We start from the raw sequence: 20,929 nt of genomic DNA, 5'->3' as shown, positions 1-20,929 counted from the left end.
TGCTCTGTTTCTTTCATCTACGTACCAATCCCTGTCTGCCTTGGCCCTTGTTTGGAGCCATTTCTGATAAGCCTTCTTTTTACGTTTACAGGCTGCTCTCACTTCATCATTCCACACACACTTGTTCCTAGGCATTCCCTTGCTGTTTCTACTACAGCATCCGTGTATGCCACCCATTCACTTTCTATATCCTGAACCTGCTAACTGTCTACTGTTCGAAACTTCTCACTAATCATATCCATGTACTTCTGTGTAATTTCCTCGTCCTGGAGATTTTCCACCCTTATTCGTTTGCAGACAGATTTCAATTTCTCTACCCTAGGCCTAGAGATACTTAGTTCACTACAGATCAGATAGTGGTCTGTATCATCGAAAAATCTGCAAAAAATTCGTACATTCCTAACAGATTTCCTGAATTCAAAGTCTGTTAAGATATAGTCTATTATGGATCTGGTACCCCTAGCCTCCCATGTGTAACGGTGAATAGCCTTATGCTTGAAGAATGTATTCGTAACAGCTAAACCCATACTAGCACAGAAGTCCAGCAAACGCTTCCCATTCCCATTAGCTTCCATATCTTCCCCACATTTACCAATCACCCTTTCGTATCCTTCAGTTCTATTCCCAACTCTCGCATTGAAATCGCCCATTAGCACTATTCTATCCTTGCTGTTCACCCTGACCACGATGTCACTCAATGCTTCATAAAACTTGTCAACTTCATCCTCATCTGCACCCTCACATGGTGAATACACGGACACAATTCTTGTCCTAATTCCTCCAACTGACAAATCTACCCACATCATTCGCTCATTTACGTGCCTAACAGAAACTATGTTGCGTGCAATGGTATTCCTGATAAAGAGCTCTACCCCAGACTCTGCCCTTCCCTTTCTAACACCCGTCAAGTACACTTTATAATCTCCTATCTCTTCCTCATTATCTCCCCTTACCCGAATATCACTTACTCCTAGCACATCCAGATGCATCCTCTTTGCTGACTCAGCCAGTTCTACCTTCTTTCTTCCATAAGCCCCATTAATATTGATAGCTCCCCATCGAATTCCATTTCGTTCGCCAAGTTGTTTCCAAGGAGTCCCTCGCCTGTCAAATGGGAGTGGGACTCCGTTACTCCCATAGGTCCGAGGCTTGCTTAAAGTGTTCTGAGCTCGGTAGATTCATGAAGCAGGATGCTGCCCTACTTGCACATAGTCCAAGTGAGGATCTCTCCTCTAACGGGTTATGGACCACCGGTGAATTGTATAGTCCTAGCCGCCTGAGCACAAGGAGGGCCATGACTCAGAATATGTCCAAGATGCCCACTCCCATTCCATAGCAACTGGTATCCCGACTCTCAGGACCACTGACTAGGCCACTCAGCCGTTGCCCATGGTTCAAGAACTAGGACGTGACTACAGTAACTCACAAACATGAATCATTCAGACAGTTAGAAAACAAGAGAACTCCTGGTGAAGATAACTGAAAAGTCAAAACTAGGAGGTAGGGATCTAGGTTTATTACTGGACTTTTCTAAATGTTAACATGTAGTGGCAGCTTTGATGTTCCTTGCCCTGAGCTGCACCAGAGACAGCTTAGGTAGCTAAGGGGAATTATTCTTTGACTCAAACCACACCAGAGAGAGGTGTGCAGTATCCAATGAAAACCTGAGAATGCTGGATGACAGATACTTGTCAAGTCCACATGGAATGATGCATGGTGTTGCGATATCTTGTCGTCTTGTTTCATACTGTGCTAGTTCACTTGAACAGCAAACTTGAAGCAAATAAACACTGCACCACAGAAAAAACCGACAACTCTGTATTCTCCTCTTCCCATCCCACTCTCTTCTAGGCAGCCCTTTTGTTTATGTTCAGAGAAAGAAAGAAAGAAAGAAAGAAATAAATAAATAAATAAATAAATAAATAAATAAATAAATAAATAAATAAATAAATAAATAAATAAATAAATAAATAAATAAATAAATAAATAAATCTGGGCCCATCAGTCAGGATTTTATTTATCCATGTATCCCACCCAATGGCATCTAAATTTAGGAATTCTCTCCAGGGGCCTGTTCCACGAACAAACTTTGCAACTTTTCACTTTGCTTTTTTATTTTGCTTTACATCACACCGACACAGATATGTCTTATGGCGACGATGGGATAGGAAAGGCCTAGGAATGGGAAGGAAGGTACAGCCCCAGCATTTGCCTGGTGTGAAAATGGGAAACCACAGAAATTTTCACTTTGCACTTTTCAGTTCAGATTTTCTTCCACCGTCACTTTTCAGATTTAGCTTGCAAAGTGAAAAGTTAGGAACCTTTTCACTTTTCAACCCTATTATGTTCCTCCATTGGTAGAGAAATGCAAAGTGCAAAGAAATGAAGTGAAAAGTTTTCAGAAATCTAGCAAAGAGATTATTCCCTTTTCATCTGTTAATTAACAATTATGTACACTAGTTTCTCAGCGTATAATTTGGTTTAGTGATGTAAACACGTTATGACGAGGGCTTTTGTTATCATCAAGTGAGGACAGTGATGAAGAATCCAACAAGAGAACGTACAAAGACAGGATTAATTTTTATAACCTCATCGACAGAATTTTGTGAGTGATTTTGTATTACAGGCTATGTTCTTGAAATGATCGGTCATTTATTGAAACACGCAACAAAAAGAAGTGAATCGCTTTCCGAAAAAGAACAAATTCTTATATGCCTACATTAGTTAGAAAATGGTGCCCAGCTGCATGGTGTAGCAGCTATTCATGGGACATCAAAATCAATTATTCGCAGAACTGTTACCAAAGTCGTAAATGTAATATTTCCTAACATACTACGTTGGCCTGATAATCCACATAATACAGTGACAGGATTTCTAATGAAGGTTGAATTTCCTTTTGTGTGTGGATATGTTGATGGTACTCTCGTTAATATTGATGCGTGTCATCATTTGAGAGGTTATTTTTAAAGTTGCCAAAAAGGATGCCCAGTTTCTCTTTGACAACTTCCAGCACAGCCAGCTTCTTGTAATAACCTTTATTTCCCATGTCAAAACTTTAAAACTAACTGTACCGGTACCTCATTTATACCGTCAAGTTCGCTGCGATAAATAAAGCATTAAAATCATACAGTATTATACAGTTTGCCTATGGAATAAACTTGATCGGATCACTCATTCGCAAAGACTTTTCACTTTGTGAAAACATTGAAAAGTACAACCTAGATCATGGTGGAACAGAAAGACTTTGCACTCTGCAAGAATTGAAAAGTGCAAAGTTGAAAAGTTGAAAAGTTTGTTCGTGGAATAGGCCCCAGGACATTAATGTTGCCTGTGTTTGTTGCGTTTCCTCCATACAAATTTTGCCATAAATTAAAATTATGTTAGATGTAAAATTATTGTTGTTTAAGTCTCATTCTGTCCAAAAATGATGAAAACACATTCATGAAGGAAAGCTATCTGTGTATGAAACATATTTTAAAGAGATGTTGCTTAGAGCCTGCTGCAAGATGTTTTTATAACAATGCATCACCAAATGTGGTACCAACATGACGGATCTTCAATATACTTCACTGCTGTTATTTACAATCGTCTGAATTAATACCTTTGTGTGTTGTCAAAAATGAATGAATAAGCCATCTTATACAGAAGCATTACCTCTTCAATCTCAAGACCTCTCATCACTGAACAATTACTTCTAGTGCTTCTTCTGCAGTTTTAACAAGAGCAATGTGTACGGAATTCCAGTGCAATAAGAGGAGGATTACATCGGAAGAATAGTTGCAACAGTCACACACACCTCAGAGAATTTCAAACACTTTCCACATCATTAAACCACTACTATACTTCGACGTCTGTGGCATTCAATATAGCACTAACATGCAATAAATTGTTAAAAAATAAACAAACACATTTCCCCAATAGAAGTGTATTTGTAAATGTCACTGCCACAAGATGAAAAAACAAATGAAAAAAGAGCTATGCATCCTTTATTTGGTGTTAATGTAATATATGGATTTACTTTAAGCATTGATCTCTCTCACCTGAAACACATTTAGTGGAGTATCATCGGATATAGGCTGGTTAGGCATCACATAAGCCTCCATTTCCAATGTTTGATCATTCTTCTCTCCCACTATCACCTTAAAGAAATGGGTTGGGACTGCAACTGAGTTTGCACCAATGACCTCATACTTCACGTAAGTCTTTCCATCAGCTTCTTTCCTGCATTTTAGATCAGCAGTTAGAACAATATTATACAACATCTTTGTCCTGCACATGAAAATTTAACTTCAGACTATTATTGTTTTAAGTACACACATTTATTATACTATTCCTTTTTTTCTTTTCTTATCTAACTTTTACTGCAAAAGAGATAGAAAAAGCATTTAGCCTGAAACATTATCTAATTTTTATCATCTTATCCAAAGTATTTCTGGAATTGTTGGAACCACCATGACCCATTCTGAGTTTGGCTAGGGGTTGAAGGTCACATGTCACGCCCAATGCAACTGATTTTTCAGGTGAAAATTTCAACCCTAGGATCCACTGGGACTCAAACCTCAGCCATCTGGGTGGAAAGCCAGCACCTAGGTCACTACGCACATCAAGTCCTCATTTCGAAGTAATAATTTTCTTATTTAAATGATCTCTCCAAGAGTTTACAATAAATTTGGAATTTTGTTGCCAACATTGATTATATCAAAGCTCAGAAATGTTGCAAGCAGTACCGACAATGATATAATCAACACTTTGTTTAATTTGTAGTTTTTGTTATTTACTAGATGGGATAAAGGCACATATCTTCAGTAGCAAGAAGCTTGTGCTTCCTGATTCGGCCACTTAGAAGTGTCTACAGATATTTTGCTATAAAATAATTGTACCATTACGTTACATTAGCGGCCGTAAATGTCATGGAAACAGTGGACAAATATGGCGCACAATAGCTTCAGGTAATGTGCAAATACACAGAGTAGAGATCTAGTAAATCGATATCGTCCGGCCGCAAGGAAAAGGAATCTCAAGATTAAATAATGATGGACTAAAAAATTTGAATGAAACCGATTCTTGACTACCTTGAGAAGAAAAAGTTACGAGTTGAAGAGGAGCAGCACGACTTACAGAAGGATATAAAAGGGTCAACGCAACGTTAAATACTAAAGTATTAATATACAAACAGCAGTGAAGATTACATCTGCAAAAATATCGGCAGAAAAGGCGTAGATTTGAAGGAAAATATTTGTTACTGTAACACCTAAACTCAGAAGCGAAAGGAAACTACAGCCGAGTCATACATTGCCGAAATTAGTATTATAGCGGCAAATCCTTGCTAAGGAAGGCATAATTTATTGTTTCCAGGAGGGAGACAATATCTGTTTAAGCGAAAGAAATAGCAAAAAGTAGGCCGAATTAGAGAAATCTCTAAATTAAAAAAAAAATATTTTCGACCAATACGAGATTCTAAAGACAAATATTACGTATTGAGTAGCCTACTATTCACCAGTATAATATGAATTCTACTGTGTATTTGTTCTTTTATGATTTCATGAGAACTGGTGACAAGATGGAGTCAGCTTAAACAGATGGAAATGGTCGCTCAAGATGAAATAGCTCAAGCCAAGATCCCCAGCCGGAGCCGCAGATGACGTAATCTTTGGACTGCAGGGGCTGCCTACTCCAAGATGCCCTAGACCAGGAGCGATCCAGCAGCAAAATCCCGTTACGAGATAAGTATTATGAGTTGCATCGTAATGAATTTGAAATCAATTGATGAAAAATATTTATATGTGTGCAGGAGTGCTAGAAGTTAGAGATTTAGTGCCAATGAACGGAAATTAGAGTATAAATGCCAATTATTAGCCGATGATGTGTGCCAATTTCTGCAATATAACTATGGTGCTAATGTAATAATTTTAAGGTTAATGGAAAATAGATCTGATTGAGTATTCGTGCATGTTTAGTGCCAATCCATACGCGTAGACTGTGAAACGTTTAACCAGTTGTGGTTGTAGAAAATGCAGGTGAGATACGAGACGTAACCTAAAACGTCAGGTCAATGTGTTGCAATCATGGCCAGTACGATAATTGTATTGTAAGGAAATGTTTGAAATATTACGAAGTTGCAGTGTATGAGAGAATAATCAGGTTATTAAGTATTGCTACCGTAACACAGAGGTTATTTAAGTGGAATTGATTGAATATATTTTTAAATATGGAAGTATATATATATATATATGAAGGAAATGGAATGTTAATGTGGCAAGTTGTAATTAGAGTGAGGAGATATGTTTCTGTTCGTTGCTTGAGAATGGGATAGATGATTGTATTGCGAATTCCTGTGTTACATATTATATTTATATTTGGATTAGCACTGCAAGTGAAGGATTTAGGCCATGTTAAGTTGAATGTATGTCTTGAGCCAAGCATAATGTGTCTCGTAGTAACTTTCAGCGGAAGATATTGATAGGTTACGTGTTTGGTATACATTACGTAATATAAATATTCAAGAATAGAATGGAGTCTCGCATATTTATATATTTGAAGGTCAGCGCGTCAACACTAGTATGAAGAATGGTTTTCTTTGACAAAATCTTGGCACAGCGAAGAGATATTTGAGAATAAGTAAATATATTGGCATATGATTAGGAATTCATGGCACGATTTTCGCAGGTTAGGCTGACGTACTATCATATCTATGGCACTCTGTAGTAAGATTATTTGATTTATTCTGTACATACGGTGATGTACAGTTTTAATTTATTCATTTTTTGGTTATGATAGGAATGTTAATAACTGCATGGGTGTTTTGAACCCAGATTTAAACATGGTAATGCTTATCTCGTAACGTGTTGAGTCACAAGTGAAAGTCCAAACAAGAATCCAAACATGTATCCAAGTAAATTTGGTCAAACAGACCGAAATGAAAGATGAAACCTAAATGATGCCCCAAAGAAAATCCCAAACAATATTAAAAGGAAGATATTCCACTCCTCTTTGGATTAATAAAGTTTTGGTCTCTATTCTTCCCCTTATATCAATTTAAACATGGAAGATATGGTATATTTTTTGAAACTTAACGAAAATGTAAGCAAATATGATGATAATTTAAAGATTTTTCAAATATGTTTATCTCGGAAGTCAAGCATTTGAGAATGATATTTGTAATTTCACACGATTTTCCTTTCTTTATTGCCGATGGATGCATATTATTCAATTTTATATTACATTAGCATGCTAATAAACTAGATATAGTTTTGATTTTGCGTTTCTATTCCTTAAGTAACTTGTAGTACATACAGTAGAGTCTCGCTCAACCGACCTTCGCTTATCCGACATTCCGTGTTATCCGACACTGGTGGACTTAATTTAGAGCTTTTGATGGAGACTAAATTCTGGGACACTCGGTGTGGAGGGTGTGACCGTGGGAACACCACTGGCCTGACTGCTGGCGGTAGGACCGATTTTTTCTCAAGAACAGGTGGAGCGATTCCTCAGTCATTGTTCAGTGTAGTATCGGTCGGGTGCGAATGTTATACTTTTCATATCCTCTGTGAGTATGGCGAGTAAACGGATGAAAGTGATTCTTTCTATGGAAAAAAAGCTGAGTGCGTTCAAGAGACTGGACAAAAGGGAAGCTCTTCAAAAGTGGTTTCAGAATATGGTATTGGGCGTGTTACAGTGGGAGAGTGGAAAAAAAGAGGGAAGGTTTTTAAAAATGGTGCTCTACCAGAGCAACAAGTGAAGCACTGAAAATTAGAAAAACAATGAAGAAATGTGTGTACGAAAAAGTAAGTGAAGCACTGTTTCTTTGGTTCACTCAAAACCGGGAAAAGGGCCTGCCAATATCTGGCCCCATTCTGCAAGAAAAGACGGTGTACTTCCAGAAGGAGTTTAATGAAGGGGACCGCCCTTACATTTACTGCCTGCCAGTGCTGGTTGGCTTCATCAGTGGAAAACACGGTACGGCATTAGGCAGTTTAATATCTGTGGAGAAAAACTAAATCCGATGAGGTTGTGACATTCTAAAAGGAATGTCAAGTAATAATGTTTGCTGAAGGATTAACCGGTTATCAGATTTTTAATTGTTATGAGACTGGATGAAATTTCAGGATGCTGCTATCAAAAACTCTCGCAGCCCTGGCTACAAGTCTAGTAAGGAAAGATTTACTGTTCTTGACTGTAGTAATGTTACTGGCAGCTTAAAAGGAAAATTGCTTATGATTGGTAAATCAAAGAAGCCTAGGGCATTTAAAAATATTTCTTCTCTTCCAGTCCATTACACGAATCAGAAGGCTGCCTGGATGTCTGCTGACATCTTTAAAGGCTGTTTCGTTACACAGTTTGTTCCAGATGTAGAAACATTTCCAGCTTCAAACAATCTCCCTACAAAACCTCTTCTTCAACTAGACAACGCTCCATCACACCCAAATTAGCAGCAACTTAGAAGTGATGACATCAAATTTATGTTCCAACGTGTGCTGGAAACACTGAAGAGGAAATGTCGGCGGAAACTCCTTTCATCCTTAATTGTTGACAAGTTTCTTTTCGTAAGACATTTGGAATATTTTGGTTCAGTACTGCATGTACTGTACAACTGAATTGATTCTTCAATAAATAATGTACCGTAAAACATGTCATTGTTTTAGTAATACAGTATGACCTTCCTGTTTGTTTTAGTTCATATTCAAAGTTATTCTGTATTATCCGACATTTTCGCTGATCCGACATACTCCAGGTCCCGTTTAGGTCGGATAATCGAGACAGTACTGTAGTAGTATGATAATATACGGATCTATTGAATTAATTTATGCTAAGTACTAGGTGATGATCAGATAATTTCCTTGACGTATGGATACGGAATGACTGGTTGAACGGACAGATACTCTTCAACGGAATCTACGATTTGTCTAAAGCATATGGGAATATAATGAAGCAAATTTACCCTGAGAAACGAATATGCACCATGTTGTTGTAGCTTGTGTTCATAAATGATATCTCAGTTCAGAGTCTAGGTATGATTTTCGACCCGATGCTTTGAATTTTGTAGCCAGATTCAGTTAATGCTCCAACGCGGCGTAATAGAGGAAGTCACTGCGGGAACATTAATAGATGAAAGGTGCATAATATATTTCAATCAGAGGGAGTGACAGCTGACAAGACACGCAACTTTACTGCTGGCTCGAAGAAGATATAAGCACAGTTTGATGTTAAGAAGGAAAATAATTGTGTCAATGTTTTTCATACAACAAATACGAGCCGTTCACAGTCATTTGGTGTCATAAAACTTCCCAACAGGCATACAAGATGGTGTCAAATCTGCTTCAATTACAAAACCATGGAATGGACAGTTATTGTGTTTGTGTGTTGTCAGAAATGACTGAATTCAGACTGCACCTCACGGAATGATTTTTAAAATGATTTTCTGTGCTACGAATGCTGAAATTTAGTATAATCCTTTGTTTCATTCACTTCTTGAGTTAATAAGTTCTCTTTTACCATAGCCTTCTTTCTCAAGAAATGTGGTAGTTGGCTAATTTCTTTACAGATTCAAAAGCAAAATGGCCAGATGAGTGAAACATTGCATTTCTGTAATTATTAGCTGTTCTGTTTTTAATTAGATTACAGTGCTGGAATATTCTGTTTAGTGTCATTTCTTGGATTACCAAACAGAAAAATAAACTTCAGAAGAAAAGTTTAAAAAAATAATTACTTGTCACTAATTAATCAAACATGGATATTTTGAAGTTGTAGGGACCATTAAAAAGAATATGAATTAAGCAAGCTTCACTTTTCTCTGAAGTTTTAGTTAAAATAGCCTCAAGTTGGTTTGAACAGACACACCATTGACAAAATTCAGAAATAAAGAACAATGTATGTTGATGTACTGTACACACTGCAATTTCCTACAGCACTGTATAAAAATGCATACTGAGTAACTTCCTCTGTGACCACAGGGGTGGGAAGTGACTATTTTCTGGAACTTGAAAAACAAGCTTGACGAACCTGCATTCCTTCTGAAGCTTTTCTAATCCCAGCACTCTGCTCTGTAATATATTGGTATCGCAGGTTGAATCTCATAATTCTGTCACTGAATCTCATTGAGTATTACTTTGAATTATCCAAAAACTAATCAAATTACATGAGATTTTTAACATTGTGTTGCACAGGAATGTGAAGGGACCATGCAAAAAGTTTGAATTATTCATAATTTTGAATTAAAAGCATTTCAACTAATCAAGTTTGACTGTATATTTAGATTTCTGGAATAACGAAAAGAGAATAAAATGTTGGGCTGATATAAAAAATAGGAAACAAATAATGATTAACTTGCATACTCGAAAAACTATGAACACACAGAATTTTTAGGGAAATTGACCTGGCACATTTAGCACAGAATCATGCAATTACAGACGGCACTTCAAAGAGTTATTATAAGTTTTACCATAATTCATTCTGTGTTGATTGAACTCTAATTTAATACTATTTATAAGTGTATCCCTAGTCAGCTTACCTTGGCAAATACAGAGGTCCTGTGCAGACATAGACATTACAATATTTACGTGTAAGCTTGCGAACATGTTTCTCCAGTTTGTTCCATGATGAACGATTGAACCCTTCTCCAACCTGTGGAGCCATGTTAGACAGCAGAAATGTTTGCTCTATATGCTTCTGATCAGTACGATGATTTCCTGCTGCAGCTAAATGACCTCTGTCATATCCACTTCCACGGTAATCTGAATTTAATGATCTGAAAGCAGAAGAGGAACATAATGAAGTAGGGTCTCATCAAATTAACTTTTTTGTTTGCATTATGATACTTCAATATACCATTTGTAGATGGGTTGAACCCATCTAATATGTACACGATAACTTGCCTTGAAAGTGATTTTACTTCAGTTTCCAATTAATTTTGATGTGATTTAAAAACAGTGCAATACATTCTTATATTAATTTCCACTAAGAATGTCTTAAAGCTACATAAAGGGGTATTTGGATGAAATTAAGAAGGTATACATCTCAATATGCATCCCAGTCATTTCACTAACATTAACTTATTTGGTGTAACTTTGAACATCAGTCGAACACCTCACAGAAGGGGTTCTTTTTAATTTTACTGAAATCTATGGATGAATTGAACAGAACAAGCAATTATCAAGAGAATTAGAACTTCCATATCAAACAGAAAAAAAACTGCATGCAGATTAAGAGATAACTATGACATATGTAATGTACTCTGTGAGTGCATTCATACTAAAGATTACACAAATCCAACTTGTAAATTATCATGACATATTTTGCATGTTATTCTCTACTTTTAAAAACCTCAAGTGTATTTATGAAAAATCATAGAAAATATCTTGTGCATTGACTAGTAGTAGATTTTAAATTTTGTGCATGAAACTTCAAACAGATATAACTCGAGAACTAATCCAGTAAAATTTCCAAAATGATCATAGGTATGTACATGTTTAGTAAAGTTTTATGAAAATCTCCATCATATGGTGATATTTTCAGGATTTTATAGATGACCAGACATGATACTGCCATGAGAATCCTGGTGTTGATCTGATAGGTCTTTTGTCTTTCATGTGCTGTCACTACAGAAATCAAATCCATGAGTGCACAGGCAATAAGAATCCTAATTCAAATAAACGTTTGGTATAGCACAGTATCACTGAGTTAATTTTTGTTGATCATGGTGGTAATTACTGTTTTATGGGGAAGAATAACTAGACAATCATACCCTCTTAACACTAATCAGAATGGGAAAAACTGAATGTACTGATAAATGAAAGGGAAGAATTATACCTCAGGATAGAAAAGATCTCAGACACCATCCAGAGGAGGAGAGCCATGTTCTTTGGACATATCTACAGAATGAACCCGGGAAGACTGACCAATCAGATAATAAGGTTTTTTGAGACCAGGAAAACTACGGTATGCTGGCATCAGGAGATGAAGAAGAACCTGGAAGAAACAGGAATACAAGGAATGGAAATCAGTGACAGGGATGCTTAGAAGTCACGAATCAAGACCACCAAGAGTTTTCAAGGAAAAGTTAGATCCCGTACCCAAGCACCGTGGACAAAAAGAGTGCAAGGTGGAAGAAGTACTGGACGAGTATGAAAGCCCAGAAACAGATGAAGCTGAATTTCAATTAAGGTGGTCCATAGTCTGACAAAACAGAAGAAAAGGTCATGAAAGGTGTGAAAACAAAAGACTCTCAAACCCTTGCAAGCCTAATAGTGTTAAGTTCAGAAGAGAACGGTTTATTGAGATTGGCACTTGATGAAGATGTGACCCAGTTATATGGCTGATTGGCCTTCCTGACACCACCTTTTGTGGAGGGAAGTATTCATGAATGAATGTTACTGTGATAGTTGGTAAAGTGGTATATTGTGTGTAGATAAAGAGAAGTGTAAAGACAAACACTAACACCCAGGTTCTGAGCCACAGGAATTAGCCATAAGTAGTTCAAATCCCTTGCCTGACTGGGAATTAAATGCAGAGTCTTCTGAACAGAAGGCCACAATTTGGCTGACAATTCAGCCAAAGAGCCTAACAATAGATATGATGGTGACTGATGGACTGAAAAATAAGTGTGTTTGGTTAGTAAAAAATTAAATTAAATGCTAGTTTTATCAAGTGCCTCATTGATTACTATCAGATTTAATACTCCAACTCTTATCACTGTAAACAGGAAGGCGTGTTACAGTTTGGAAATGGAATTTCCATGGTAGATTTGGAAATAATTATGGTTCTTTTTAATTAGCCAGGTATCATTCTCAGTGTAACTGTCATGTAATCTTGCAACATATTTCAATCTATAAATCAATAATTTCTATAAGAAAAAAAATTAGTGTGTAACTAATTTTAATAATGACGTATGGCCTCCGGAGAGGCCTGGTGCAGGTCTTTTTCTAGTAGACGGCCTATTAGGCGACCTGCATGTCTGTGAAGATGAGGGCCCTACCTAGGATGATTTCTAATGTTGAATACGCCACACACACCCAGCCCCCAAGCCATTGGAATGAACCAATTAAGGTTAAAATCCCCAACCCGGCCAGAAATCGAACCCGGGACCCTCTGAACCAAAGGCCAGTACGCTGACCATTCAGCCAACGAGTCGGACAGTGTGTACACATTTCATACTGAATTTAAATTTATTCCTCAGTTGATTTCTGAATATTCCTATCTATAGAAACATGTCTGTACAATTCAATGCCACGTCCAGCTTCATGAGGAATATAACAGGGAAGTAACAAACGTAAGTCCAACCCAAGATTGAAATAAGTGCTTGAGATTTATGAATTTTTTCCACATAAATTATTTATATGTAGCTCAGAAGAATAAATAAAAACAGATATCATGATATGTTGCAAATAGAGCATTAAAAAAAACATGAACAAATCTAACAGGAATTTGTAAGAAATGCGTGACTGTAGGTGACTTTGTTTTAGCAGCTGAAGAAAAATATGATGTGTCATAAATCTAATATAACTGAGCTCAGAAGAGAACAGATGTCATCAAAGAGTAGAGCCTAGCACAAAACAGATTATGATCAAGAAAAGAAATCAATAAAAGAGAAAATGTATCACATGACTGAACAATAATTTCAAATAGGAGTCTGATATTAAAATGACAAAAAAAAAAAAAAAGGAAAATATTTTATTTCAAATTCATGTAATACAGTACTGTCCCCTTCAAAAGTGGTAAAAATCATTTATTGGAAAATATTTTATTTCTACTGTGTGTTGGAACATTATTTCGTGAACCAGGAAGGGAGTTTTAACACATCGAGTCGGCTGAGCTTAGCACCAGGTGTGCGGGAATTCCAACCAAGGGCGAACGAGGGGAGAGCGCAGATACTGCTAGCCAAATAACCTTCAAATCAGCCGTGAATGCCACGTGACCAGGCAGAATGTGTGTCAAGTGCTCGATCGATATTAGTGAAGGTGCATGACGTCTGACTATGGCAGCCAATCAAGCAATTAATTTGGTGCGAAGTTAATAAATTAACCAATCGCTTATAAGGAAAAGACGCACCCCTGTCTTAAGACGGTGAATTATGGATTTTCCTAAGGAAACTTTACTTGGAAATTTCTACCTCTGAACGCGACGTGTGGAGAATTACTCTAGCTTCAACTACGGACGGGAGAAGACGCACTTCGCTTACTGAGGAACTTCGTCATATTCAGAGCCTACAACTTGTTGCAACAGCAGTTCAGATATCTACGGATTCTACTTACAATTCACCAGATATTAAAAGATAAGTTATTTTCCCATCTTATCAAACAGCGGTGTGTGTTTTGGACTTGTCTCAGACGTAATTCTCAGTTTCAGCTTTCACAAGAACTTCCACAGAAGAGATCACTGGTTCGAGTTCAAGTCAGGATGCCTGTCTTCTTACGAGGTGAATGGTGTGATTTCCAGCGCGCCAGCATGTCCAGAATGTACGAGTAAAATGTAAGGCAGTCCAGACGGGCGTGACCAGGATCGATGGTGCGTAATGTGGTAATGCACTAGGTCATCAGCCCGAATTCTACAACCGACAGTCACCACCAAGTAATATTTAAACTTTGTTATTCTTTCTTTCTATCTGTAAATGTAATTGTAAAGACATAGTCTCTACTTATTTGTTTAGAAAATTTCTATTAGTTAGAATTTTTCCATCTCTTCTTTCTTGGTGACGGTAGTTTGAGGATGTGTGAATATTTTGAACCTATTAGTTTGTTGAGTGAATGTCATCGAGAAGTGTTTCAACTGTCCCGAGTTCATTGTGGCAGGAGAAATAAATGTAAAATGACCTCAACGTTAAACTAGGACTATTTGAATATTTTTAGACGTAAATTGAGATCAAATGGGACAGTAAATTTGTGGATTCTATTATGTCAGAGTTCTTTCATCAATTATGCGACGTATGGTTAAATTTCGAGTGCAATAGAGTCATCTGAAATATTATTGTGCAGTAGCTTCCGCACGTATGATCTTGCGCGGTCAGGGATGATAATAATAATAATAATAAAAATAAATTAACTCAATTATCGCGTAAAAGAATACTTAAGGTCATGAGCATAATACTATTTACTATTGAATATGGTTGATGTGCGCTCATTTATATTAATTTAGGCCTGGGAAATGGCAGTATCTGACCGATACAATTTTTATATATTTGCTGTGCTGTGATAATTAGTTGACTGGTAGATGGATATTATTGAATTCTGCAGTCGAGCTGTGCATCCATTAGTGAGTCAATTTAAGAAGAAAATATGTTACTTGACGTAATTTTCTTCGTTGTGAGTGCAAATTAACCGAGAGTCACAATTATGGTGGAGAAGTAAAAATAAAAATCGCAGCTCATGAACCGCGTGCGCGGAATGTTAATTCTGACCTGTGTTTAAACAATTTTGTCGATGATTTTGGATGATTTTTGTTCGTAAATTTTCTCTGAACATCGTCGTATAACTGAGTTCTTTAATAAAGTGATAATCATTGCTCTATCACATTTCAAGTTGATGAGAGGAGGTCGCTACGATAGTGTCATCATGAGAATATTTTTCCTAACTTTGACTAAACATGAAAATTAATAATCAAGGGCTAGCGTTCGTGTAAATATGTATATAATATTTCCGTGTATCTTTGTGTGAGTGTAGTGTGTGTGATTTGTCTGTATTTTGCGTAATGTAATTTTTCAATCCATATTTGTGATGATGCTCTTCGTTGTTTCGTGGAATTATTGGCCTATTTTACGCCAACTTTAGTGGTTCACCAGTTGACTGAATTTAAACCTTTAGTGAATTTTATTCGTTTTTAAGGAAGAATAGGATCTTATTTAACGAATACACATAAATAAGTATAGGCCATGTCAGTGGATTGAACTCACAAAATCAAAATTGTAAGAGTTACTTAATTAATTATTTCAATTAATGGATAAATGTAGATTGACATGATGTCAAGTTCCAAGCTATTATGTGAAAATCAACTACTAAATAATTATAAAATAGAGTTTATTAATTGATTTAAAGGTCAAGGAAGACGATTTAACCATAATTTCATGGGAGAAAATTTTTATTTAATTTTCAAAGAGGAGTGAAAATGATCATTTTCAGACTTGGTTAAAGTTAAATCCTTGGAGGAAGGAAATTTATTTTCGAGTTATTTAATAATCAATGGGAGAGATCATCTCAAATTAATTATTATTAATTATTTAATTAATTTTCAACTAAAAATATAAATATTATATTTACAGATTCAGGCATTCGCTGTTCCGTTTATCGATGAAGTGTCTATGTGATTACGACATAAAAGAAGACAAATCAGATAAACCAAATCCCTAGATTTTGTAAATTATTGTAAAGTTTAAGAAGAGCAGTAGTTGTAATAAATGTGTAAAACCTATTTAGCTTTCTCTCATTTGCCACTAGTTCATCATCTATCCCTGCACTTTAAAATTTTCGCACAGCCGATAAGCGAACGATCTACCCCCTGGAGATCCTCGCTCACCGGCCGAGCTGAGCCCGGCATGACGGGTGCAGTACTAAGCTTCCAGTGACACATTACCCAAAGTACTATCATACATTAAGACATAATTTATACTACTATAAATACCTCTACCTGAAGTAAGGATGAATTGACTTGTCTTCAGTAAACTGACACTGTGAGCGGTCTACTCCTTCTATGCGTTTAACTGTCTGTTCAGTGAGATGCTCAAACACCCAGTGAGCAACTCTGTTTCTTCGGTCATATGACAGAACATAGTCATCAAGTGATCTAACATTATCTAATCCAGGAAAACCAAACCTCATAATCTGAAAGTAAGAAAATAAATACAATTTTGCTAAATTTTTATAATCAGTAAAATAAGAGAAAGATTTTTGCAAACAAATTCACGTAAAGACATACTTCATAATAATTCAAGAAAATATCAATTATTAGAACATTTCACTAATTAATGACAAACAAGATTAACAGTCCAATAATAATAATAATAATAATAATAATAATAATAATAATAATAATAATAATAATAATAATAATAATTGGCATAGGGGTGTGGTGCACCCATTGTTCAGTGGGAAACCACTGCAATCAGGTGAAAAACCTGAGGCATGAGGTTCTGAGGGGCATCAGGCTTTCTCCAAGGCTCACAACCTTGGCAGTAACTTAGACAGCATGAAACATCGCTGGCCCCAATTTACAGTTTTTCAACTATTGAAAGCAAGAAGGAAAATTCACCATAAGGTACTACCCAAAGTGGGAACCAATTCACTGTCACCTTGAGTGATGCATGTAGGCATTCAGATTCTGGGGAACCTGCACTGAGATGCTCAGAGGTAATGAAGACTCCTACAAACAAGATCAGACAGAAACAGCAAAAACTTCCTGTGGCCTACAACATGATCTCCCTTCTTAAGGTTGGTAAACTGAAGCATCTCAATGACAACCTGTCTCAGCAACAAATCCTAATCATAGCAATTCAAGAAACAAGGTTTACTGATGAACATGCTTTTGATTCAGTAGGTTACAGGGTCTTTAAGGGAAAAATGGCCAAACGTGTGCTGAAATCCATCCTGCACCTTGGTACATCCTTCACTGATAGCACGAAGATTCCAGATTTGGTTACGAACTTCACTTCCCTTAATGGCCAAGTATTAACACTTTCTTTCTGAAATACAAATAAAATCTATACCATTGTGAAGGCATGTGCCAATTAACAAGGCAAACAAGAAGGACCCAGAAGGGACAGATAACTTTTGGGAAGAGCTCAAAGACACCTCTCTGAAATTCCCAAAAAACACACCATCATCCTGCTTGAAGATTTGGCGAAGAAGGCATATTTCAGAATATTGTTGGAAACCACCCAGCCCACTGGAGAACTAATTGCAACAGACAAAGTCCAACAAGATATAGATTTCATATTTCTGTATTGACAGCTAATCGCTTTAATAATAATTTACTGTAAAGTGTTATCCTCCTATTCAAATAAGATATATAATGTACTGAATAGGAGGATAGCATTTAATAAAAAAATATTATTAAAGAGACAACGGATGGTGAATAAAAATGAATCTAAGCGAGTGAGCGTGTGCTCACTGAGTGACTGCCGATGTGCCTCCACTCCGCATTTGCGGTGAACAAAAATGTAGAGCGAAAGCACAGCGTAAACCCGAGTGTCTGGAGCAGCAACTCAGTGTCACTGATCAAGGTCGTGCACATGCCATGTATACGACACTTCGATGACTAATTGGTGAAAAATATCTAATTCCCTCCATGGGAATTTAGAATTTTCCATTTGGAATTGCTATGTGGGCAATAATTCCATTGTGGAGATTTATCTCCCGTATGCAGTTATCAGACTGTGCCTCTTATAAGGGCCTCTGATAAGTTCACCTGCATACACCCCAGCGTCAGTGGGTATGGTCTGACACATCCCACTCTGATGTGTCTAGTGTCAGACCTAAGACGAAACGCTGGTTAATAGAGGAAACGCCTGAAAGCCTTACATCTGATATGTTTTTGACATTTTTGACTTCGATGACTTCCGGATAGTTAAATGTTCTACATGGCAGGATACAATGTGAAATTCCAGCCTGCTTTTACCTCCATTTTAAAGGAACATACACTTCTGTTTTCGAAGCCACAGTTACCGGATAAGAAGCACAAGAAAACAAGTGCAATAAATGCAGTTCAGTGTGAACTACTTGCTAAATTTAAATTACTGTAAATATTTCCATCCAACAACTGTAGGTAAAAAAAGACAAAACATGAAAACAAGACTGAAATAAAAAGTAGAATTAAAGCGTACTGGAAACAAACCCATATTGTTAAAATAATGGGAGAAGCGACTGATGAATCAAATGCAGGGGGAGAATAACCCTACCATCGGCCGTCTGAAAGGTAGGAAATCATAGCCTGAAAATGACATTAATAAATTGAGGAAAATGGTATAACGTAAATAACAAAAATTAATTATGATGAAAATAGTGTGTTGACAACTGAATATATTTTTTAAGGAGCCAGATCTGCAGGAGTTGTCATCCCTTCGACTTCAAACAGAGGGGTCATAACTCTGCAAACATCGGAGTTCCTCCAAATTCGGGAGTCATGGACAGAGTCAGGCCGTGATAAATCTACACTGGTTGAAGTCTTCCTTTCCATTGCAAGTGCCTGTACATTAATGCCGGGACACCTTTTCTGTAAATGTAATCATTCCCATGAACATGTCACTTCTGAACTTGTACACGAGTACAGTCTACAGCTCCGGCAGCAAAAGGGAAGCTAAAATGTTCTTGCCACTTAGGCTATGCTTCCTGCATCTAAGCAACATTTCTTGGAATTTTATCTAGTAATCTTTCATTTCTATTCATGTCAAAACCTGTGAAAATGTTTTTGACACAGTGCTCCAAGATGTCTTCTCCAACTCCACTCTGAAACCCAGGGTCACCAACATAATGCAAGAAGATTTTCTTTTTTTCTTCATTTGTTAGTGCACCACCTCTTGTTTCTTTGGAGTGCCCAAGGAAAGGGTCCACTAACCATTCAGCATGCTCCTTACTGGACCTATATAACACTTTGTAATCAAGCTGAGATGATTCTGTGCGAAGTTTATAACACTTTCTTTTCCGACTAACCACCACCATAAACTCTGCCATGCTATTGATACTATCATCTGGAGTCACCTACTGAATTAGCTCAAGAAAACATGAGCAAGCGCTAACGGAAATGAGTACATGCTTTATCTTTATTCACCAGAAATCTGGAGTGTCCACTCTGCTATTCGAGCGACTGGAGTGTGTGCTCAAGGTCACAGTTCTGCTGTGAGTGACTGCTACCGACAAGCGGTTGTACTCACCTCATTGCGAGTGCCTGCTCTAAATTGGCAAGTAAAGAGTGCATGCTCACTTTTATTCACATCACCCAATGTCTCATCGAGTCCTGTAAGGTGCTTTCAAATATGTGCTCAGGAAACATGAATTTCTATAAACCCAATCTTGGTGAGTTTCAAAATGATCACGCCATCGCATGGGGAAAGTGCAACAGGAGATACAGAATGTGAAAATGCTAAGAAATGCTAACCTTTACTCGGAGCATTATCTTTCAAAGATCAAAGTTAACACCAGGAAGGGACAAACAAAGTGGATTAATAGGTTTGACATGAAAAAGCTAAGAGCCTGCTGAATCCCTGGATACAAGGAACTGGAACCAGCTGAAGGAAGCCGTAAGAAATGGCTAAGGGGCAGTCCCCTCAACAAAATCGAGGATTCATGCCTGGTGACCTAGAATGTGATGAAACAATAAAGCAAAACCATCCGTAGAGTGAACTGTGCCTTCGACAAACACCGGGTACCACAGAACGGATTGACCAAGATTTCAAGAAAAACAAACACCTGCAATTTCTACAAAACCTTTGAGAACAATCTGAGAAAATCAACCACAACAAGCCTGCACTTCAAAGGCACTAGGGTAAAGTTGCTTACAATGACAAGGAAAATCATCAGATTATGGTAAAGTACTTTAAGTCCCTCCTCAACTCTAAGGCTCCAAAAGCAAAATTCACCTCTGAAGGAAACACATCCACCATTCCTGACTCATCTCCACCAACCAGGAAAGAAATTCAACAGATGATCCAGTCACCCAAGACAAAAATGCCCTGGTGAGGAATCTACAATTGCCAAACTCCAGATATATGCACGTGACAAGGTGATCAATAAACTGAGATAATCTGAGAGATTTGAAAAACAGAGAAACCTCAAATTGCTGGACTTTAGACCTGATACACCCCCTTCATAAAATGAGGTGATAAAACAGACATGAATAACTACCAAGACATCTCACTACTCTCAAGTATGTAGAAGATCCTCTCGAAAGCCCTCCAAATCAGGGCTGGGAAACAATTGGATCTACAAATGGGAGACTATCAAGGAGGGTTTAG

At 37.2% G+C, this 20,929-nt stretch overlaps 1 protein-coding gene across 1 annotated transcript in view; it reads right to left on the bottom strand.

The window, feature by feature from the left end:
• LOC136880215 (endonuclease G, mitochondrial) overlaps positions 1-20,929 on the bottom strand; it is a 40,430-nt gene that overhangs the window by 10,019 nt on the left and 9,482 nt on the right. The window contains exons 2-4 of the mRNA XM_067153285.2: positions 16,612-16,805; positions 10,508-10,744; positions 4,041-4,221 (exon numbers count right to left, since the gene is read on the bottom strand). Of these exons, the coding sequence (XP_067009386.2) occupies positions 4,041-4,221; positions 10,508-10,744; positions 16,612-16,805 (612 nt within the window). The remainder of the gene's footprint in view (positions 1-4,040; positions 4,222-10,507; positions 10,745-16,611; positions 16,806-20,929) is intronic.

The sequence above is a fragment of the Anabrus simplex genome, chromosome 1, assembly GCF_040414725.1.
Source record: "Anabrus simplex isolate iqAnaSimp1 chromosome 1, ASM4041472v1, whole genome shotgun sequence".
Classification (NCBI taxonomy): Eukaryota; Metazoa; Arthropoda; class Insecta; order Orthoptera; family Tettigoniidae; genus Anabrus; species Anabrus simplex.
This window is presented reverse-complemented; position numbering and strand designations above follow the sequence as displayed.